At 42.4% G+C, this 23987-nt stretch overlaps 1 protein-coding gene across 8 annotated transcripts in view; it reads left to right on the top strand.

Annotated features, from left to right (window-relative positions):
• The window catches only part of SLC22A15 (solute carrier family 22 member 15), an 82612-nt gene that overhangs the window by 7360 nt on the left and 51265 nt on the right, over nt 1-23987 (top strand). For all 8 annotated transcript variants that reach the window (XR_009538819.1, XR_009538818.1, XR_009538816.1 and 5 more), the window contains exon 2: nt 5326-5538. Coding sequence is in view for 3 of the 8 variants with exons in the window: in XM_060139248.1 (XP_059995231.1) it covers nt 5326-5538 (213 nt within the window). In the remaining 5 variants the exon portion in view is untranslated. The remainder of the gene's footprint in view (nt 1-5325; nt 5539-23987) is intronic.

Raw genomic sequence — 23987 nt, 5'->3', positions numbered from 1 at the left:
CTTCCTTGATTTTTGTTTTGATTAAACCCCTAGCAGTCTTTCACTGCCTAGCTCAGGTGTCACATTTGCAAGCTTTTCCTTATTCCCCGAGTTGGAATTCACATCTGCTTTCTTTGTTGTCTCATTAACTTCATTTCTACTCTGGCTAATAGAGCATTTGTCCAAATCTGCCTTGTATTTATAGCTCTGGACATATTGTCCTCACTTGAGTGTATGTGCCTAAGAAGGAAACAACTGTTTCTTACCCATCATTGTTATCACCTGAGGCTCAGAATACACTGTGTTGCAGAGTGTTGGCACTCACTAAAATTTTTTAAAAATTAAACTGAAATAACAGAAGGAAGGTGGTCAGGTGGTGGCATTCCCATTTTATTTGGGAGATTGAGAGGGAAACTGATGCAGGTCAAATCATGTGTCCAAGGTCTTAATTAGTGGTTGGAACCAAGATTAGGTCCCATAATTACTGGTTTTTAATCCATCATCATTTTCTTTGCCACACCCTTATGCAAGGAATTAGTTAACCAAATATATTATAGCCTGTTATGTACACAGTAGTGTGTTGGGTTTCTTGAAAGGATATAGAAGTAGAAATTAGGGTTTTCTTTTCTTCAGGAGATGGCAAATCATTAGAAGAGAAAAAATTATATCTATACTGTTAAATAATGGTACAAAGTAATATTTCCCTAGTAAATAATACAACCACTGAATGCTTTAGACATTAAGAAAGAGACATCAGCATGGTCTAGAGTGGTTTGTTGAAACTTCAGAAAGAGGGTTGAGCTTGAGCTGAACTTTGAAGCTTGGGTTAAGAGAGAAGTGGGTAGGCCGTTTCAGGTGGAGAAACATAACATTGGAGAAAGTATAGAAGAGGGAATAACCTAGACCCTTGTTACACGAAGTGTGGCCCAGACCATCAGCCTTGACCTCACCAGAGCTTGTTAGAAAAGCAGGACCTCAGGTCTCATCCCGGCCTGCAGAATCACACTCTGAACGTTAAAATTGGGAGGCGCTGATAGATGCTATTTGGATGGTGCTGTGCGATTTACTGTGTGATGTTGGCTAAAGAAAAATCCCTTTGACCTTCAGATTAGGTTAGTTAGATATGAATGAACTGGATAAAGATGTACTGCCAGTGTCCAGTCTTACTGGAAGAAAACGTGAAGTTTAGAAAGGTTTTGATTTGCTGGACGTTTACTAGAGCTGGGATTCAGACTCAGGTGTACAGATCCCATATGCTTTTCACAGCACACAATGAAAAGTCCTGTTTGGGGAACTGAACAGGCTAGTACAGAAAGCCTGGATGCAGATAAGGTAGCCATCGGGTCATGTGGTAGATATCTGGGTGCCAGGACAGCTATCATTTATCCATTAGTATGTTTTGACCAGAAGAGTTTCACGAAGAATGTCTCAGGGAGACTGATCTGGTGGCATCATGTGGATAAATCAGAGTCAGGGAAGAAATGGGACTTAGAGGCATCTGTTATTCAGGGCGTAATTAAATTTTTTAAACACAAGAAATAGTATCAGTAAGTCACTCCACAGATATTTATTGAATACCCACTTTGTGCTGGGCCCTGGACATTGGGTGCTGCCTTCGTGATGTGGTCATACTCATGTAATACTTTTGACTGAGTCAATTAGATAACTGAGTGATGACAACAATGAAATCATCTTTGATCCCTCCCCCCAACTTTTTCTCTGAAAAAAGCTCTGGCCCCAAAGTTAGGTGGCTCCCAGTCTCATCCTGGCTTTGCCATTAGTGTTTTACGTTCCCTTGAACGTTCATTTAATCACTCTGTGGCTCATCTTTCCCACTTACAACATAAACATCATATTTACCATGACTTCACCAGCACAAGATATTGTGATGAGATAATTTATGGGAGACATTTTTGGTTTCCTGAGTATTATAAAGGCTTATAATGCTGTTAGTGTAAAATTACTTTTAAAGCATTCACTTTTGAAACTTTAAAAATTTCAATCCCCCAGTGCATCTTAGTCACTTTTCTAATTATAATTACATTGAAGGGGAAAAATCAGTCCCGCCATCTGTGGCACTCGTTCTCCTTCCCTGGAGGTAGCACTAGAGAAGATAATGATTTATTTGAGATGTTGTTGGTCCCACCCCAAAGGAGAATGGATGGTGGTTTCTCATTGTGGCTTTAAGACCCATCTGCTGATGGGTGCAATTCTCTAGACAAGGCTACGTAGTGAATGTGTGCAGAGAGTCACAGCAGAGGGAAGAGAGGGAGAGTGTTTGTACTCTGGGGGAAGAAGCAAGATGAGAGCTCCGTGACATTGTCGCAGACGCAAACCGAGGAAAACCGCTCCATGTGCCTTGTATAGGTGGTGCATCCCCTGGACTAGCTAAGGGCTAAACCATCTTTGACTTCATAGGACCATGTGACCCATGTACGTGGCCCTGGTGTGAAGTACCTAACAGTAATCTGTATGCAGAGTTTAAGCATCTCCTCTTTTACCTAATCCTCACGATGTCCCTTTCACTTTTCATAGTTAGCATGTATTATAGATGCCTGCCTACTCTCTCTTTTACCTTTAGCAAAACCAGGCATGGCCATTTGTGTCAAAGACAGAAAGGCTGACGCCATGTTATGGAGGCTGGCTCAGCGAGGAAGAGCTGCATGTTTCCGACCCCTCTGGTGACACAAAGCCATGGCCCTGTGTATTCTGTGAGGTCCGTGTGTGTGTGTCTGTGTGTGTGTGTGTGTGTGTGTGTGTGTGCGCTCACATGGGGTGGGTAATGGAAACATTGTGAGGGGTAGGAAGAGAGCAGAGAAAGTGAGAAAGGAGGAAAGTGCTTCTTCAACCTACTGACTGCTAAGGATAATACTGATTAATACAGATAATACTGATTAGCTAGGTTTCACTGCTCCCTGCGTTATAAATAAGGGTATATATCAGCACCACCTCTTTGTTTTTTAACTTTTTTTCTGCACATTGTAGTTTCTTCCAAGATTGGTAGCCTCCACAATGAAATACGCCTCAGATTAGAGGACCCTTTGGAGCATTTCCTGTTTTACACAGAACATTGCTTATTCTAGAATAATACAGATAAAAATAAGATGCATTAACATATTTTCACCAAGCACTTAGAATGGTACCTGGCATATAGTTAGCATTAGAGAAGTGTTTGCTGTTATTATTAGTATTCTGTTATGGTCATTCATTCATCCATGGACTTGTTGAATGTGTGATATCATCTATCTAGGCCCCGAGTTATTTGCTTTGGGAGCCTAAAGGTGAATCAGACACAGATCCTGCCCTCAGAGAGGGTAGATTTCAATAGAAAAAATAAGACAAGCAGATACATATAGTGCAGTGAAGAAAATGATATGGGTTCTAAGAAAGGTCTAAATGGAACTTTTGGAGGTGAGCAGAAGCAGGAGAGGGCTTCTGGAGGGGTTGGAGGGAAGGCGAGGTGGTAAGGAGGAGGGGGCATCTGAGTTACATCTTGGAGGATGGGAAAGGTTCAGACATTCACAGCAGAAGAAAGTGCTTTCTAGGTGAAGTGAATGGTACGAACAAAAGCAGAAAAGAGCACGCTTAGAGAAAAAAATATAACTAGTTAGGTTTGCCAGATTGAAGGCTGTGCGTTTACTGGAACATGTGTTTTGCATCATCTCCTGAGTTCCCTTTTCCCCATTTTTTGTTTTTCATTTCTTTACCCATGAATTAAATTTCAGCAGATTGTAATCAGGAAGGGCAGTTACTAAAATGGGTGCAAGTGGCTTTGTAATTATAGCTAAATGTGTAATCTACCTCTTGTAATTATTAAGGTTTTCATTTTTGTAAGCTGATTGCCTCCTGTCCTGAAAACTTCCTTAATAGTATGCAAATAGGGGCCAGGAAGCAATATAAACCGAGAAACGTGTTTTCCTTTGCGTTTTACCGTAAATCACACACGCAGACTGACCTGTGGCAGCTTTGTGCATCTCCAGAGGCCCACAGTCGTCCGACTCACAATAGATTGGGGCTGCCTTACAGCCCTGCAGCCTTGGCAGAGAGGGGAAGAATCACATCTTGGGTTTTACATTAGCTGTTATGACACACACAACGTCATGACTTCTTTTCTCTTTCCTTGTCAGTAATTCCATCATCTACTTGTGATAAATTACTCTTCTTTTGGTGCTTTAGCTTATCCCCTTAACAGCTGAACATGGCCCTCCAGAAGGGTGTGGAAGGCGCTGGGAGTTCCCTGACAGTGGAGATAATGCTGTGGGCAGGTCTCTCCATCCTTTCATGCAGCAGTCAGCTTGTCCATCCAGTGGGAGTGTTACCACATGCTGTACCGAAATCACATGCTTTGTGTTTTTCAAACACTTACTCTGTTTAAAGCTATTTTAAGACATTAAGTTCTAAGTTAATAGTGATAATTTTTTTTAATTAAAAAAATTTTTTGGAATAGCGATTGCTTCAAATAAGATTGTCTCACTATGGAACAGACTATTTCTGTGTTTTCCTAATAAATTTTAAGCTTGAAACAATCATCCAAGGAGAGTTATATGAATGGATCTATAGCATTAAAACGCTGTACAGGGCCCAACAGCTTGTAAACCCAATTGTGAATTGCCAGAAAGCCCAAAACAGTCAGTGACAAATGTCGTATGTGCTCAATAAATATTCCTTGAATGAATGAATGAAATAATTTTTTCTTTAGGGGGAAACTATGTTTAGACTAAACAATGATTACTACAGCTAAAGGTTATAAAGTGGGTACCTATCCCTGGGATTTTGAATTTTTTACATCTTATAAGTTGTATACTATACTTTAGTACCTACTCAAGTGCATATAATGCTTCCCTGATTTAATAGAGCATCTGTCCTCCCCGTGTATGTGCGTGTGTGTGTGTATACAAACACATACTTTTTTGGAAACATTTAACTATGCCACAACATGTTTTCTTGTTTAGATCGTGAATTCAAGACCAAGATACTCCTGGGCCCTGGTGACTGCTTATTTGAACTGAGGTGTAGTGGTCAGGAGAAAAGAGCTGGAATGTTAGTCTTCTAAATCAGAGCCAGTAATATCACCCCCTCCCCAACTCCCTGCCACTGCGGAACCATTTATGTGCCGTGTCCTCAGCATCAGATGTATCTCAAATGTAGAAGAAAACCCTCGGAGGAAGTAGAAGGTGCTTTACAGATGGGATTGCTGATGGCTCCGTTAGTAGTAGATCAGGAAGCTTCCTTTTGTTTTTTTCCTTTGTTTCTGAAGCGTCTCGTTTCTGTAGCTCCTACAGACATAAAAGCGAGACCTGCTCTTTCAAGGTTTGTGAGCTTACTAATTGTGTTTCCTCTTTTCAGCTCTATGTGGCCACGGAGGCCATTCTCATTGCGCTGGTTGGGGCCACACCATCGTACTACTGGGACCTGGCGGAGCTCCTGCCGAACCAGAGCCACAGCAACCGGTCGGCTGGTGAGGACCAGGCGCTCGGGGCCTGGCTCCTGACGGCCAACGGCAGTGAGATGCACAAGCACGTGCACTTCAGCAGCAGTTTCACCTCCATCGCCTCCGAGGTAATGGCAGGAGCAGGGGACAGGCCCTTCTGACCACTGAATGAGCCCCCTGGAGCCATTGTTTGGTCTTGTTGATTTAAATCTCAGCTCACCTTCCAATCACTTTCTAGTAAATTTGAGAGTTAAAGGAGAATATCCTAGGGAAATACATTGTTCTTCCTTCTTACTGCAAATGGGAGAAGCATGAGTCCTACCAAACTAGTTATAGATGAAGTAAGACATAAACTCCAGAAGAGCCCCATTTTGATTAGAGTATCCTTTTAAAAAGTGAATTAGGGCTTCCCTGGTGGCGCAGTGGTTGAGAGTCCGTCTGCCGATGCAGGGGACGCGGGTTCGTGCCCCGGTCCGGGAGGATCCTACATGCCGCGGAGCGGCTGGGCCCGTGAGCCACGGCCCCTGAGCCTGCGCGTCCGGAGCCTGTGCTCCGCAACGGGAGAGGCCACAGCAGTGAGAGGCACGCGTACCGCAAAAAAAAAAAAATGTGAATTAAAACTTTCATGTCTTTTTCTTTTTCTTTTTTTAAAAAATTAATTAATTTATTTATTCATTAATTTTTGGCTGCGTTGGGTTTTCGTTGCTGCATGCGGGCTTTCTCTAGTTGCCGCAAGTGGGGGCTACTCTTCATTGTGGGGGCTTCTCTTGCTGTGGATCACGGGTTCTAGGTGTGCGGGCTTCAGTAGTTGTGGCATGCAGGCTCAGTAGTTGTGGCTCACGGGCTCTAGATTGCAGGCTCAGTAGTTGTGGTGCACGGGCTTAGTTGCTCCGTGGTGTGTGGGATCTTCCCAGACCAGGGCTTGAACCTGTGTCCCCCGCATTAGCAGGGGGATTCTTAACCACTGGCCACCAGGGAAGTCCCCATGTCTTTCTCTTATATCCCCCAAAATTAACAAAGTAAAGAGAGGGAAATGTAATGGCTCATCTATAACATCCACAGTTGATGTTTAAGTCCAGTCCTGTGTGTAGACTGCATGGGGCACCTTGACTGTACAACATAAAATACAAATGGTACTGCCCAGTGTGGGCAGAAACCCTTACCTTCAAGGGGACTTTCCTGGCCAAGAAGGTTCTGGTAAGGAGAGCACCGTCTGGGCCAGCCTGAGTTATATAAGCTGAGGATAGATAGTCTGGTTAAGAGAAACCCTGGGATAAGAGGTGCAGGGCCCAAGCACAGCTGGAAAGCACAGGTCTTGGTTGTTAAAGTGTTGAAATACCGCGTGTCCTTTGCCTGCTCTCCACAAGCTATCCGTTTGCACACTGACACCCTAGCCCAGTGGCATTTTCATGACAACAATCCAGTCCTGTCATCCCTCACCCAAAAACCTCCAGTGGTTCTCCCACCACACCCAGAAAACAGTGAAACCCTACATGTTACATTCAAAGCCCTTCACCCTCCCCAGCTTGGTTCTGGGTGTACTTTCCAGCCCCATTCTACACTTCTCTCTGCCTCCCCTGCTTCCCACATGTGCCCTGAGCCCTCAGCCCATACCTGTTACCTGCATCAGGATGGCCCCAAACACTCACCCTCGCCTCTGCCTGGTGAAATCCTAACCTACCCTCTACTGCTCACTTGACCATTACCTTCCCTGAGAAGTCTTTCCTGACCCACTCCCCAGAAGAAGTAAATACACTTTTGTTTCTGCTCCAGCAACAGTTTGTTTGCACTTATGTGACACACTGTAGTTTGTGGTTCAGCTCTATTTTTTTAAGTCCTTGAGGTCAGGAATCATATTTTGGTCGTCTTTGTATTTCCATGGCTTTCTGGCCACCACCACAATAACTACCATCACAAGTATCACCACTAGTCAGCTATAAAAATAATAAATAGCATTGTGGAATGATGACTATATGCCAGACATTGTAATATTTTACAGCCCTTATTTCATTTAATCCTCAAAATAATTTTATGAGGTAAGCATTATTTTCTGCATTTTATAGATGAAGAAATTGAGACTTCTTGAGGTCAGCTAATAAGGGCAGAGCTAGGATTTGAACCCAAATTTGTCTTAACTCAGAAGCCTATGCTCTTATTATTGTACTTTTTAGGGACCTATCCCATCTAAATTGGTATGCACATCTCTTAGTTCTTTTTTTTTTTTTTTTTTTTTTTTTTTTTTTTTTTTTTTTTTTTTGCGGTACACGGGCCTCCCACTGCTGTGACCTCTCCCGTTGCAGAGCACAGGCTCCAGACGCGCAGGATCAGCGGCCATGGCTCACGGGCCCAGCCGCTTCGCGGCATGTGGGATCCTCCCGGACCGGGGCACAAACCTGTGTCACCTGCATCGGCAGGCGGACTCTCAACCACTGCGCCACCAGGGAAGCCCTCTTAGTTCTTTTTGATAGGTTAACAAAAGCCAAAGAACTTTAAAAGTTATTTTATTTGGAAATAATTTCAAACTGACAGAAATTTCAAGAATAGTTCAAAGAATACCCTTATATCCTTTAGTTTCATCTGTTGGTAGTATTTTTCCTCACTGGTGTTACTGTCCTTCTCAATTTTTTAAAGCCATCTGAAAGTTGCACATACTGCTGTTCTTTTATACCCAAATACTTCAGTGTGTATTTCCTAAAAATAAGAACATTCTCTTACATAAACACAGTACAATTATCAACTTCAAGAAATTTAACATCGATGCTGCAGTTTTATCAGATCTACTCTCCACACCCAGTTTTGCCACTTGACCCAGTAATGTCCTTGATAGCGGTGGTTTTCCCCTCTTGCATTGAATTCAGTTTAGGATCACACATTGCATATAGTTGTCGTGGCTTTTTAGTATCTTTTCACTTTCAGCCTTTCTGTTTCTTTTATGATATTATACTTTTGAAGAATGTATAATCTCTCCCTTTTTAAAAATAACAGTGTTCTCCATTTTGGGTCTGTCTGATGATTCCTCATTCAGGTTATGCATCCACAGTCAGACTAGTACACAAGTAATGTTGTGTCCCTGGAGGATCACACAGGAGACACACAATATTCATCTGCCCTTTTTGGGTGATGTTAATTTGACCATCCAGGTATTGCCTGATTTCTCCCCTGTACAGTTTTTTTTTCTTTTCATTTCAAGAAATAAGTAATCTATGTGGAGTCGAGTCACTTTAAGATTATGCTAAATTACTGTTCCTTATCAGAAACCCCTCCCTCCAATTTAGCATCCTTTGATGATTTTTTCATAAACCAAGCTAGACTATGATGGTTACAAAATGATGAATTCTTAACTCTAGTGCTTCCTCTATATTTGCCAGTTGGGCTTTTTAATTTTAATTTAGGTATAATTGACATATAACATTATAGTAGTTTCAGTTGTACAACATAATGATTTGCTATTTCTATCACGAAAAAATCACCATAACAAGTCTAGTTAACATTCCTCACCATACGTGGTTACAAAATTTTTTTTTCCTTCTGATGAGGACTTTTAAGATCTATTCTCTTTGGAACTTTCAGATGTGCAATACAGTATTAACTGTGGTCACCTTGCTGTACATAACATCCCTGTGACTTATTTATTTTATAACTGGAAGTTTGTACCTTTTGACCCCCTTCACTCATTTCAGCTACCCCCTCACCTCTTGCCTCTGGCAACTACAGTCTGTTCTTTATATGTCAGAGCTTGGGTTCATTTTTTGTTTTTTGTCTTTTTAGATTTTGCTGTAAGCAACAGCCCTTTCTTCCTCCTTGTCCATCTGTCTGCCTGTCTGTCTCTATCTCTTCCTCTTCATCTCCCTCTTCTTTTCTCTCTCTCTCTCTCTCTCTCTCTCTCTCCATCTCTCTATCTCTCTGTCATTAGTATGTACTAGTGGATTCCTAGTCTTTTCAATTATTTATAATTTATTACAGCTTTTAATTATTTTGGTGCTCAAATTATCCCCAATTTACCAATGGGAACCTCTTCAAGCTGGCTCTTGTCTCCTTTTTTTATAATTAAAGTTTTTATTTTGAGATAATTGTAGATTTACATGCAGTTGCAAGAAATAATACAGTAAATTCTGTGAATGCTTTGCCCAGTTTTTCCCAATGGTAGCAGCTTGTAAAATCATAGTATACTATCACAGCCAGGATAGCGACATTGATACGGCTAAGACACAGAACATTTCCATCACCACAAGGATCTGTTACCATATATATTTATATATAGCCACACCCACTTTCCTCCCTCCCCAGCACTGTCTAATTTCCTTGGTAACCACTAATCTTTTCTCCTATACTTTAATTTCATCATTTCAAGAATATTATAAAAATGGAATCATACATGTAGCCTTTTGGGATCAGCACTTTTTTTTTCACTCAGCATAATTCTCTACAGACTCATCTAGGTTTAATTATATTACTTTAGTTATACAATAAGTCTTATGTACAGGTAGATTGGTTCCTCTCACTTTATTCCTTTTCAAGATTGTTTTAGTTCCTTTGGCTTTTCATATAGAATTGGTGTTAGTCCTTTAAACATTTGGGAGAATTCTCCAATAAAATCATCTGGGTCTTTAGTTTTCTTTTTTGGGGGTTTTAAAATTATGAATTCAATTTCCTCAAAAGTTGTAAGACTATTTAAATGAGCTCTATTGTGTTGTGAGTTGGGGCAGTTTGTGATTTTCAGAGAATTGGTCCATTTCATCTAAGTTTTCAAAAATATGTGTGTAGCGTTGTTCATTGTATTACTTTATTATCCTTTTGATGTCTGCAGAGTCTGAAATGATATCCCCTTTTATTACCTGATATTGGTGATTTGTGTCCTTTCATATTTAGTTACCCATCTGTCCTGATAGAGTTTTGTCAATTTTACGGCTCTTTTTAAAGAACCAACATTGTGTTTCATTGAACGATCAAGCATAATTTAGAAAACTCAAGAGGAGAAGGAAAGTCTGTTGTATTTACATTGTTCTTTCTTCCTTCCTGATATTCCAAAGTCCCTTCTTTTATGTTTTCTTTCTTTTTAGAGAATTTTCATTAGCCATTGTTTTAGGGTAGTTCTGATGGCGACAAATTCTTTTAGTTTACCTTTATCTGAGAATATCCTGGTTTCCCCTTCATCTCTTGTTTTCACTAGTTATAAAATTCTTGGTTGACAGTTCTTTTCTTTCAGCATTTAAAAACTCCTGTGCTACTTCCTTCTGGCCTTTATGATTTGTGATGAAAAATATGGTATTTGAATTTTTTTTTCCCCTATAGGGAAGGTGTCATTTCTCTCTTGCTACTTTTAAGGTTTTTTCAGTCTTTAGTTTTTAAAAGTTAGATTGTGATGTTTCTTGGTATGGATTTCTTCAGGTTTATCTTATTTGGAGTTTTCTGAGCTTCTTGGATCTTCAGGATTATATCTCTTAAATTGGGAGATACTCAGCTGTTATTTGTTCATGTACTTTTTTTTTTTTAGTACTTCCCTCTTTCTCCTTTCCCTCTAGAACTCCAGTGACAAAAATGTTAATTCTTTTGTTCCAGCCCCACAGATCCCTGAAGGTTTGTTCTTTTTTTCTTTTCAGTCTATTTTGTCTTTGTTTTCAGATTGGGTATTTCCTGTTGTTGTATTTTCACGTTTACTGATTCTTTCCTCTATTCTGCTGTTGAATCCGTTCATTGTATCTTTTAGTTTAAAATTTCCTATTTTTTTTTTTTTTTTATATATCCTCTTTCTTTGCTGAGACTTTATCTTCGTTGAGTCTTTTTATTTTGTCATCTATTTCAAGCATGTTTACAAGTGCTTATGATGGCAGCTCTAAGATCTTTGTCAGTTATTTCTATAATCTCTGTCATCTCAGTGGTCGTCTTTTTTCATTCTACTTTGAGATTCTTCTGACTCTTGGTGTGACAGATTATTTTTGTTTGAAGCCTGAAGTTTGGGGGTTAGGCTAAGGGATACTGTGTCTTATTGAAGCCTTCTATTTTAGCTGGCTTTCTGTGACACTGCTCTGGTACAGGAAGAAGGGAAGCGTGTCTCACTACTACCGGCAGTGAAATCCAGTCTCCCCACGTGGTCTCCACTGACACTGGTGGTGGTGGCGGTGGTGGTACTGGGGCAGGAGGGAGGGGAGCTTTGGCAGGAATGAATGCGCTGGCTCCTGCTTGTCTTTCGTGACACCACCTGGGTGGGGTGGGGTGGAGCGACTCATCACTGCCTGACCAGGCGGAAGCCTCGGTTCCCCACTTAGACTTTGCTGGTGTAGATGGGGTTGGAGCCCCAGTTGGTAGGTTTATTCGTTTATTTTTGGGGGGGGTGGTAATTGGCCAGAATAAAGCAGTGATGGCCCAAAAGTCTTTTGTCTTGCTGGGCTGCCCCTCTCCTGGGCCTTTTGCTAGAGAGCAGACCTCACTGGGACTTCTTTTGTGTCTCCTCTTAGCATTTCTGAGTCTCTGGCTTCTCCAGTACCCAGTCTGGGTGTGTGAGGTAAAGGGAAACCCAGGGAACTCACCACTGCACCATTCCTTGAGTCCCAAGGTCCTTAGCTGGTTTTCTCTCCACCTTTCAGAGTTGTCTTAATGTTTATTTTATGTATAATGTCCAGGATTTTTAGTAGTACACAGTAGGGGAAACAAGGAAAAGTACATGCGAAAGAGTTCCTGGACCCAATTCCAACAAGCAGTTCTCGGATGCCAGCAGTATGTGCGAGAATTCAGCTCAATTCTGATACTATCTACCCAGAGACAGAATGGAATTCCACAGGTAAAGGGCTCAGCTCCACGAGACTGCCCTCTACTTCAGATGCCAGTCGCAAACACAGGTTACCGGTGCTTCTGACCATCTGACTATAAATCAGAAGTTCCCGTGACCTCCTCTTCAGGCTCAATTAATTTGCTAGAATGGATCACAGAACTCAGGAAGAAACCGTTTACTTACTAGATTACTGGTTTATTATGAAAGGATATTAAAGGATACGGAACGACAGCCAGATGAAGAGCTGCATAGGACAGAGCATGGGGAAACAGTGCAGAGCTTCCATGCTCTCTGAGCGCCACTCTCCCCGATCTCCACGTGTTCACCAGCCCAGAAGCTCTCCGAACACCCTCCATTTGGGTTTTTATGGAGGCTTCATTACATAGGCATGATTGATTAAATCATTGGCAGTTGGTGATTGGTTTAAATTCCAGCCCCTCTCCTCTCCCTAGAGTTTGGGGGGAGGGATGGGGGTTGAGAGTAAAAGATCTAACCCTCTAATCACATGGTTGGTTCCCCTGGGCAACCAGCCTCCACCCTTGGGTGGGACCCAAAGTCACATTCCCTGAAGCAGTTTTCAGGAACTAAGAACAAGAGACAATTAACCCATTGCTCTTAACCTAAGCTCAGGAATTCCAAGGGTTTTGGGAGCTGTGAGCCAGCAACTATGAATGGAGACCAAATATACATGACAGATATATCTGCATTTGGTCATCTGAATGACCAAATATATATTTCTGCTATAAATCACAGTATCACAGTATGTTTGCTCCTATGTTTAGCCTAATTTTTATATTCATGTTTACTCCGTCTTCCTGGAGCTGAAAGTCCTGTGTCCTTTTGATGTGTCCATCTTTTATTTTTTTAGTTTTTTTGAGCACTTCGAAAATTTTTGACATAACAAAATAGTCCAGGTTTATCTTGCATCTCCCTGCTCCAACTGTGGGATTAGGTATTTCTCCAAAAAACCCTGGTTCTATTTATTGCCCCCATAGGATTTTGAAATGGGTGAGAGCCATCGGTCAGCTTTCCAACAAATCCATTAAACACATTATAATGAAAGTGGATCTCAAACCAAATTCTGCCACATGTATAAATGAACTTATTAACTTATTAACTCAATTCTTATTCTCAAGGAAGCTCAAAATAAACTATCTTGCAGGCTTTAGAAGTCTCAGCTCTGCTTTTATAGGTGTTCTGTACACTGCTTGTATGGCAGGTCGCTACAGGAAAACCCCAGTTTTCCATAGTCAGGGTACGATGGAAAATAGTACTTCCCATCAGCTTCAAGCACACGGAAACTTCCAGAGTTCATATTGGCTCAGGACCAAGGAGGGGTTTTAACCTAGGGCATCACCCCTATAGATAGAGTACAGAACACATTGGATTATCTCTAAAATTCATGGAAAGGTAGTGAGTGTCTCTAAAATATGTTGAGCTAATCTGTGTATCTTGAATGTCTTTAATTTCACTAGGGATAGCCTATGTTTTATATTCATCGTTGCTAGTCAACAGGCCACTATTTTAATCAAGAATAAGCAAAGCACCCATTGTTGATAGAGACAATGATTACAGAAGCCCTTGTAGTAGCTCCCTGTGAAGAATGGGCTTTCTGAAGGGAAGGCCAGCTGACCACCAGTGGACAATGCAACCTTAATGAGAGTGCTCGTAGTACCAGGGTGAAAGCTTGACCTAACATTGGTACAGAATGTCCCACTGAACGTGCTTAATACTTTAAAGTAAATTAGATAACATAGCAGCACTATGCTTCAGCATCACAGACACTCAACAAATTTCAGTAGAATTGAATTAAATGAATACTTAGGAAATCTGTGATTAGGAGCCCTTTTATGTTTATGTTGTTTTTTTTTTTTTTTTGCAGTACGCGGGCCTCTCACCATTGTGGCCTCTCCCGTTGCGGAGCACAGGCTCCGGACGCGCAGGCTCAGCGGCCATGGCTCATGGGCCCAGCCGCTCCGCGGCATGTGGGATCTTCCCGGACCGGGGCACAAACCCGTGTCCCCTGCATCGGCAGGTGGACTCTCAACCACTGTGCCACCAGGGAAGCCCAGGAGCCCTTTTAGATATCACTGGAGGGACACAATTCTTAGCAAATGTCATTGAGCAATGACTACTTGCCCAATGCCAGAGAAACCCTTGATACAGAGAAGGAGAGTGCTATCAGACCCTATGCTCTGGGACGGCAGGAATGGGCACCCTGGTCACCAGCTCCTCTGCTGTGCTGGTACCTGGGAGGCTCACCCTTAACACTGCTTGACTGGAGGCTGAATATGGAGGGAAGGGAGCCCTGAGGGCTACTACTTCCAGGACAAAGAGTTGGTAGATGCAGGAGAAATGGAATTAGATAGCTTCCCCAGCAAGTGCTGAAGGTCTGTAAGGCAGCTCAGAGAAAGAGGAGATAAAGGGCTAAGATGGCCCTTACCTGACCTACCCGTGATAGTAGCCTCAGGTCCCTCTTCTTATTACCACTGCGTGTGTCTGTGAGTGACTGTCCCTCCTGCAATCTGTCTTTGTCAGACTGTAACTCTGTGTCTGCCTGCCTGCTTTCCTTCCTTCCCTCCTCCTTTTCTCCCTCCTTGTTTCCTGTATCCCTCTGTCTCTGTCATTTCGTCTTTCTGAATCTGTTTCTCTCTATCCCTAGCTCTCTCCATCTCAGTTTCTGTCTCTCTGTATTTATCCCATTTCTTCATCTCTGCCTTTCTCTGTCTCACTGGCTGTCTCTGAATTGCCTTTCCGTCTCTTTCTCTGATGTTTCTGTCTCTGTCTCTCTGTGTATATCTCCATGTGTCTTTCTCTTTTACATTTTCTTCCCTGCCTTCTCTCCGTCTTCCTGGTTACTCGCCTGTCCTCTTTCTCATTCCCACCTATGTCGCTCCACTGAGATACATATACTTGCATATACAGTTATCCATATTGATTATACATATACCACTATAGATTTATAAATACACGATACTTCCCCCCCACGGTATAGAAGCACACATTATGTTCCCATGCCATCAGAAGGTCAGACAGTTCTCCACCTCCGAGGTGTGTCTCAAGGCGCAAACATCCCCTGCGCAGAAAGTGACCTTCAGTCTCCAGCAGGTGCTCCAGAGCTATACGTGGGGGGTAGGGGGCCTGCCCAGCTGCCCAGCTGGTTGATATCAATGTGCCGCTCCATGGGATCTCCAGGGGATGTTCCGTGGAGAGTCTGGGGGTCACGGTTTAGGGTGAATTCTCTTGGAGCATCCCAGATTCTCAACCGGCTGCTCCCAGCCTGTGTGGGTTCATGCTTGCAAGGGTGGCTGTGGCCTGTCTGCCCTGGTGATGGAGGAGCACGGGTGGCATCGCTGGCTGCACAGTGGGACAGAAGTCCACAGTCCCCACAGGCTCCTCAACTGCAACGAGACTGTTGCATACTTGGCAGAGAGTTTGTGGGTGAGATGATGAGTCTTGTAAGCGTTATTAGGTAGAGGCACGTGAAGAGGCAGATAACCGTGACTACTTCCCAACGCCCTCTCGTGTGAGAGGCCCCCTCCCAGGGGCCTTCCATGTGTGCTGCTTATTTACTCCTGCCAGCAGCCCTACCCTGTAGATTAAACAACTGACATGTAGAGAATTTTTTAAATTGCCCTAAATCACATATTTAATAAGCCACTGACCTGGGACTCAATGGGCCAGCCCATATTCTTCCCATTACACCAGTGATTTTCAAACTCTTTTTATTTTCCTCTTAACAAACAGAAGCCTTTAGTTTTGAACGGCGCCTCAGTTGGCATTTCAGGTATGAGAAGAGCTGGGCGCTGTGCTGCTATCACTGAAGAGGAACAGAGGCCAGGGCCCAGCACTCTGCCGCCAACAGCCCTGCGCGAGCCCTTCCATGGGGAACAGGGCAAGAGCTGAGCTCTGCCTGGGAGGAGCGGATGGGAGCGTGGGTGCATGGATCGGTGAGAGTGAAGGTTAGCAGGGTGACTGTGGGTGATAGCACATGGTGCACACACGTTGGGTTGAAAGCTAAGCAAAGTAGATGCTCACCTCCCCCGGCTGCCAGTTGCCTGCTTGAAATTGCCTCTGACAGAGCGAATTCTAAGGGAGAAGGGCAAACAATCGTAATGTTTGTATCGCGGCTTGCAAATGAAAAATATATGACTGTCCGGGTTCAGAGTAGCTGGGTGAGTTAGTGTCACGGTTGGTAAATGGAGGAGCGTGGCCACTGATTTCTGTGGCCTTTCTACAGTGGCATGTGACAGAGTCAGGGAGGGGGGCAGGGAGTCAGGCTATTTGTATCCAGCTCACAAGGATCCTGGCTAGCGGACCCACACAAACAAATCACACAAGTACTACAGAAGTAGTAACGATTCAGTTCAGCTTTCATAATTGTCAAGCCCAAATAAACTTACGCGTGTCCTGATCTACCCAAAAATAACAGAGAATCAAACAAAACAAGCAACAACTCCCATGCCCCTCAGTGGTTCGCCTGCATGTTCAGAACTCAGCAGCCTGCCGCCCTGGTGTTCATAGCATCACCACATCTCTTTGCATATGTCCACACAGAGCCAGCGCGAGGCTTGTCTGCTTTGCATTTTCAGTGCAGAATCTCATGTCTTCCCTGAAGTCATTTTATTTCAAGGTACAAATAAAGTGTCCCCCCTGTGTGCCCTCACCTCCAGCGCTCAGAGTGTGTGAGTTCCACGCAGGTTCACACACTCCACTTCTACCTGGGACATCAGAGCCCTAGTCGGGTGGTGTTCCAAGTCCGGGAGTGGTTTGGCGCCGGTGGTATGGGTGGCGTCCAGGTTTCCTGCTGCCGCTACCAGAATGACAAGAGTTAGCAGGGAAACAGCAGCAGAGGGCAGAATAATGAGGTGATGATCGAGGGGCAGCGGTGCCCGGAGGGATGGCAGCGTCAGCCACTCTTCCGCCAGTGTCCTTGAGGAGCTGCTGCTCTCTCTACGCTCGCTCCCAGTCGTATTCCCCCTTACTATGGTGGAGTGCAGCCCCAGCCAAACCCTCCACTTTGTTGCTTAGCATTACTTTACTTTTGCTTACTGCTCTAGTTTTTCAATTGTTCCTTCAAATTTCCAAAGTGGTGATATTAAAAGTAGCACTCAAACTTTGCCGGTAAGTTGGTAAATATCCTTAGTATACAGTCTGTGTATGTAGATAACACATGTTTCATATTGAAATTATTCGGTATAAAATGAGAGTTAAAAAAAATTATAAAGTCTTGTTGACTTCTCATATTAAATTCCTGAAAATAAATATCAAGATAGAGTCTACAGAACTCTATAGTGTAAGGAGATTGTCTTAAAAATACACATTTGAAAACTCCTACCCTCTACCTTATTACATTCAGGTCAGGCCTCGCAGAAGTTATTCATGGAGGGTTTTGGGGAAGGGTGAATAAAAGGTTATGTAGATGTGATTAACTTGGTATTAATGCAAAAAAAAAACCCCTCTAATCTATGAGTCTTGACTACTTTAAAATGAGCTAATAGCCATCGGGGTGAATTTATGTAGCAAATTGCTGTCTGCTGTATTCAGATTGTTCCCTGAGCTCTGACTCATTCAGAAAGCACCAAATATCATGGAGACACAATTATCATGCTCAATTCATGTTTGCAACCAAAAAGAGTAAGGTTGGAATCTTTAATATCATTGTGGATATTGAAGAACTGAAATTGACTGATGATTATCTTGAGATTAATATATTTTCCCCAAGCCATACCCTGGGGTCAAAAGACAGAGTATTAAAACTATTTGAAAAATTCACTGCAATAATTGCTTTAGGGGCTAATTTTTTTTAATGTCTTGCTTCCTTACGCCTGTACTACTGATTGTTATAGGCTGCACACTTCACCCATTAAGTGGTAATTCAGAGTGACAACTACATTGAAATGAAGCAAGTTAGTTAATCACCGTGAAACTGTTCCTGAACTACCCTGTCCAAGTACTCCCTAATCACAGGAGGCTTCTGACGTAGAAGGGAGATTTTCCTGTACGAAGCCGTAAATATTTTTATGGGACATAGGGAACAGCGGAGGGCTGAAGTTTGGCTGGAATTGTTACCAGAACCATTCAGAATTTTTCTCAGAACAGTTGTGCACCGGTTGTGCAGAGCCCTGGGGGATGCACTGCAGGGGTGTGGGGAAAGCTTACTGTCTGATCCAGTCCTGCAGCCTTGAAATACTGACAGGCGGGGAGTCAGTCTGGTTCGGGCTCTGGTGCTGGTGATCTGACTTAGAGTTCATCAAAGCAGGACTTGGGGCGAAAAGGAGCTTGATCAATAACACGTGCCCAGTCTTCTTTGCCCATTTTCATTGGCCCACCGGTCAGCCCGCGGAGGCTGCTTTAGTCTTTTTTCTTTATGGTCAGGCAGGCTACACCCCTGAGTAGCCATGGGTTCTGTCCCCCCTTCCAGGGGAGGCTGAGTTGGGACTAGTGACTTCCTCTGGGCTCGTGAGTGAGTGTGTCTTTGGAAGAGACACAGCAGCCAGATGCGGGGCTTGGGTGCCCCTCTCCGACCTGCTAGAGCCACTGCCTGGCTTGCGGGCTCACTGGTACTCTGTGTATCGTCTGTGGCAAAGTTCTTACCCCTGCGAGATCCCAGTGCTTCTAGTGGGGTATCTGTGGACCAGTGAAATTGCTTTCAGGGCCACACCGCTTCGATCACTCGGGCATTGGGAAGTAGATGTTTCAATGGCACAGAGTTTGCCTTTACAGCTTTTTCAGCCACGTTTGCAGAAAACTGCCGTAGTTATGTTTCTCCTTATCTTTCTTTCTCATTAATGTAGGGCTAAAGATGACACTGAAGTGTTCCGTTTGTCAGTTTGGCTCTAGGAGGACGGAAAACCCCTCAAATTCCAAATCTCCCTCACATTCCCTTTTACGAGAAAGCCATTCAGTGGCTCCCAGGAAAAGATGACGAGCTAGATAGTTTCCCAGGTGTATGTAAACTTACAACTTGATGCTTGAAGTCGTGACATTGAGATAGTGTATATGAAGATGCCTGTAAGACTCTAGCATTCACTCTTATTGCATAGATAGTTCGGCAAATATTTAATTAGTGCAGGCACTGCCAGGTAAGCACTTGGGATGTAAATATGCCCTTAGGAAACTCAGCATCATAGGGGAAGAGACAAGTAAACATATAATTCACCATACATCACAGCAGAAGCAAAAATAGGAGAGAAGGCAGAAAAGACAGAGTGGTCAGCCCTGCTCCCTGAGTCAGGCAGGGCTTCACAGGAGGAGGAAGGGTGAATAGGAGCTCATTAGGGGTTGAGGCGGGGTTGGGGACAGGCGTGGGGGGCAGGGGCACAGCCCACAGGAAGAGTAGTCAGTTTCTGTAAGGTAGCAGGCTTCTCGGAAAAAGTGGAGTGAGTAATGTTTGTTTTCCTTTGGGGAGTGGTGCCCTCCCTGGGCGGCTGCAAGGCATGGTCCTACATTATTCATGTGTGGCTAATGCAGAATCATTCACCTACTGATGGCCAAAGCAAGGAAGACGGGAAGGGCACAACCTCCTTGGGGGAGGGAAATGACCCACGCTTGAGAAACCTCAGGGGAAAGGGCTTTTATTTACCATGCACCTCCCCTTCCATTAGAGAGGTCTCTGGTTATAGCATGTTTCTCAACCCCTGTTCCATGAAATGTCACCATACATTAGTGGGGGGGGGGCACGGCGGGGGGGGGCAGAAATGGGCAGCTCAGGTCACAAGGGAAAACTGAAGCAGAGACAGACAAATTCATGACATTGACTGCCAATGAGAAGTTGCTCAGAGCAGAGGCTGGATGTGTGTCTAAGGGTCCTTCTTGCTCCAAAGAAGTCTTCCTAATATTCATGACCAACTTAAGAAACATCTCTTATAATCTGCGTTCTAGGCCAGTGGGGAAGGATAAGGCAGCGCAGGACTATTCAGCAGAGGAAAGAAAAGAAAGCAACCTGGGGATGGTTTGTTTGTGTCCATGTGGCTACACCAGGGTGTCAGATAGACAGTAAGTAAAGGATAAAAGTTCAATTAACACACCATTGTAAAGCAATTATACTCCAATAAAGATGTTAAAAAAAAAGTTCAATTAAAAGTTAGAAATTTTATTAAGTGTTTGTATTTAAAGCATACGCTGTAGAACGAACTAAATCTACTCCAAAAAATGAGTAAACAAATAAACAAAACCAACTTGGAAGTTGATTTTAAAATTAATTATTCACATCTCCTCATGGCCAGCCTTTTCCTTGTCATTTCCCAAGCACCCAGGCCATGGAACCTTCACTTCATATCTGACATGCCATCTTCCTTTTCTCTTTTCCCTCTCCTTTCTGCCTACCCCTGGTTCTGTTACCCTAAGCCATAAGGATCTTCTTATTTCTAGTATTTCTTCTAATATTCATTTGATTTTTTCCATAGCTTCCTGAATGGAACACATGCTAAAAAATAGAAAGTTGGTTTTTTTGCGGTATGCGGGCCTCTCACTGTTGCGGCCTCTCCCGTTGCGGAGCATAGGCTCCGGACGCGCAGGCTCAGCAACCATGGCTCACGGGCCCAGCCGCTCTGCGGCATGTGGGATCTTCCCGGACCGGGGCACGAACCCGCGTCCCCTGCATCGGCAGGTGGACTCTCAACCACTGCGCCACCAGGGAAGCCCAAAAATAGAAGGTTTTTACCCAGCATATTGTAATTTCTGTGCTTGTGGTTTAACATGCTCAAATATACTGTTATATCATTAGTTAGCTCCAGAATTCTAAGACTTAACTAATTCAAACATATGGTGCTCAAAGAAGATTTTGAGGCAGATGTCTTGGCGTTAGGGCCAGAATCCACTGCTTGTGTGGTTGTGTCTGAGCTGCAGTTTGTATCATCTATAAAATGGGAATAATAAATATCTATTTTAAAAGGTGGTTGTTTTGGATTAGAGGAGAATATTATATGAAAGTTGGATGGTTATTTATTATTTGGTTCGAAGTGGCATACTCCCATTTGACATATCTTTTTTGAATTGAAATATAATTGATGTTCAACATTATACTCGTTTCAGGTGTACAACATAACGATTCAATATTTTTAATATTGTGAAAAGACCGCAATAAGTCTAGCTTGCATCCCTCACCATACATAGTTACAAAATTTTTTTTCTTGTGATGAGCACTTTTAAGATCTACTCTCCTACCAACTTTCAAATGTGCAATATGGTATTAACTATAGGCACCATGCTGTACATGGTCTCCCCATGGCTTACCTATTTTATAACTGGAAGTTTGAACTTTTTGACTACCTTCACCCATTTTGTGCCCCTTCCCCTGCCCCTCCCTGCAACCACCAGTTTGTTCTCTGTATCTGTGAGCTTTTTTTTTCTTTTTTAGAGTCCACATATAAATGAGATCATACAGTATTTGTTTATCTTTCTCTGTCTGACTTATTTCGCTTAGCGTAATGCTCTCAAGTCCATTCATATTGTTGCACATATCAGAATTTCCTTCTTTCTCATAGCTGAATAATATTCACATGTATATATCAGATTTTCTTTATCCACTTATCTATTGATGAATATGAGGTTGTTTCCATATCTTGGTTATTGTAAATAATGCTGCAATGAATATGGGGGTGCGTATGTCTTTCCTAGTTAGTGTTTTTATTTCCTTTGGATAAATACTCAGAAGTAGAACTGCCGGATCATATGGTAGTTCTATTTTTTAATTTTTTGAGGAACCACCATACTGTTCTCCACGGTGGTTGAACCAATTTATATTCCCACCGACAGTGCTCATGGGTTCCCTTTTCTCCACATCCTCACCAGCCTTGTTTCTTATCTTTTTGATAATAGCCATTCTAGCAGGTATATCTCATTGTGGCTTTGATATGCATTTCCCTGATGATTAGTGATGTTGAGCACCTTTTCATGTACCTATTGGCCATCTGTATATCTTCTTTGGAAAAATGTCTAATCAGATCCTCTGCCCAATTTTTAAGCGGATTGTTTGGGGGTTTTGCTATTGGATTATATGAGTTCTTCATATATTTTGGGTATTAACCCTTTATTGGATATATGATTTGCAAATATTTTCTCCTGTTCACTAGGTTGCTTTTTCATTTTGTTGATGGTTTCCTTTGCTGTGCAGAAGCTTTTCAGTTTGATATAGTCCCACTTGTTTATTTTTACTTTGGTTGCCTTTACTTTTGGTGTCAAAATCCAAAAACTTACCTCCAAAACTGATGTCCAGGAACTTATTACCACCTATGTTTTCTTCTAGGAGTTTTATGGTTTCAGGTCTTACCCTTAAGTCTTTAATCCACTTGGATTTTTTTTTTTAATCTTTGTGTATGGTGTAAGATAGGGGTCCAGTTTTATTCTTTTGCATCTGGTTTTCTCAATACCATTTATTGAAGAGACCGTCCTTTCCCCATTGTATATTCTTGGTTCCTTTTTTGTAAATTAATTGACCATATATGCATGGGTTTATTTCTGGGCTCTCTATTCTGTTCCATTGATCTACATGTCTGTGACACATCTTGGATATATATTTTTATTACTCAGATGTTAATTTTATTTTTAGGATTATATAAGCATGCAATCCATTTTAAAGCAATAATTAATTTTTTCAAATTATATTTCTGCCATGTCAGAAAAATGATTTGTGACAGTTCCTTAAAGCTTAAGGTTTGATGATTTCAAGGGAGATGCTTAAAACATATTTTGTTACCACCTTATCTCAAGCTTCACTCAGTCTGTGGTTGATCTAGTCCATACTAGTGGTGTCAGATAATACCTGCTCATGGATGAGTCAGCCTTAGTATATCCGGCTTGAATCTGTTCTGTTCTCTGAGGTCTCCACCTTGTCCAGCTGGCCTGGATCACTGTAATGACCTTGACAGGTCTTCCCACACCCATGCTTACAGTTACTCTTCCGTTCTCTGAATTGCACCTAGAGCAACTTTTCTTTTTTTTTTTAAAATTTATTTTCTTGAAGTATAGTTGATTTACAGTGTTGTGTTAATTTCTGCTGTACAGCAAAGTGAGTCAATTATATATATATATATATACACCTCCTTTTTCATATTCTTTTCCATTATGGTTTATCACAGGATATTGAATATAGTTCCCTGTGCTATACAGTAGGAGCTTGCTGTTTATCCCTTCTGTATATTCTAGTTAGAGCAACTTTTCTGGACATACACCAATACTTTATCCCTTTTTGAGAGATGCCATTTATTCTTAGCCTCTAAGCAGTAACTATCCTAATATTAAACAAAAACCTCCCAGATGCTTCCTTAATGTCCGATCAGTAGTTACTGTCTCAACTGTCTGCTTCTGCTTGCCTGCTTTTTTTCCCTCTTTAAGAGCTGGAAGGCCTGGCATGGCACCTGGCTCTGTACTCAAACCCATATTTGCCATATTTATGTTCCTTTCGTCTTTTCTTTTCAAGGCACCTGCTCTTGGTGTCTATCCCCAGTTGTGCCCGATTTTCTCTCAGGTCTGCTTTCTTTAGGTGAGTGAATGATTGTACCAGTGCTTTTAATGCTAGGCTCCTTATATCGTTTTTGAAAATACAGTATGATAAATGAACTTAAGAACTCAATATAGTGATTGTGGTAAGCATATGAACAAAAATACAGATGTTGGTTATGAAACAAATAGATTAACTATAGCTAGGTCAGACTGAGGCACTGAAAATATTTTGTCTTTATATTCTTCCTTTTCTGTTAATGTATGGGAAAAGAAAAGTAGATTTTTCTATTTGCAAGTGATTTTTCAATTTGAAGTGAACTAATATAAAAAGGAACATTCTGCAGCTTTAGAATTTGGCTTATC

Source organism: Lagenorhynchus albirostris, chromosome 2, assembly GCF_949774975.1.
Source record: "Lagenorhynchus albirostris chromosome 2, mLagAlb1.1, whole genome shotgun sequence".
NCBI classification, from domain to species: Eukaryota; Metazoa; Chordata; class Mammalia; order Artiodactyla; family Delphinidae; genus Lagenorhynchus; species Lagenorhynchus albirostris.
Note: the sequence above shows the minus strand (reverse complement) of the source record. Positions and strands in the feature narration are given on the sequence as shown.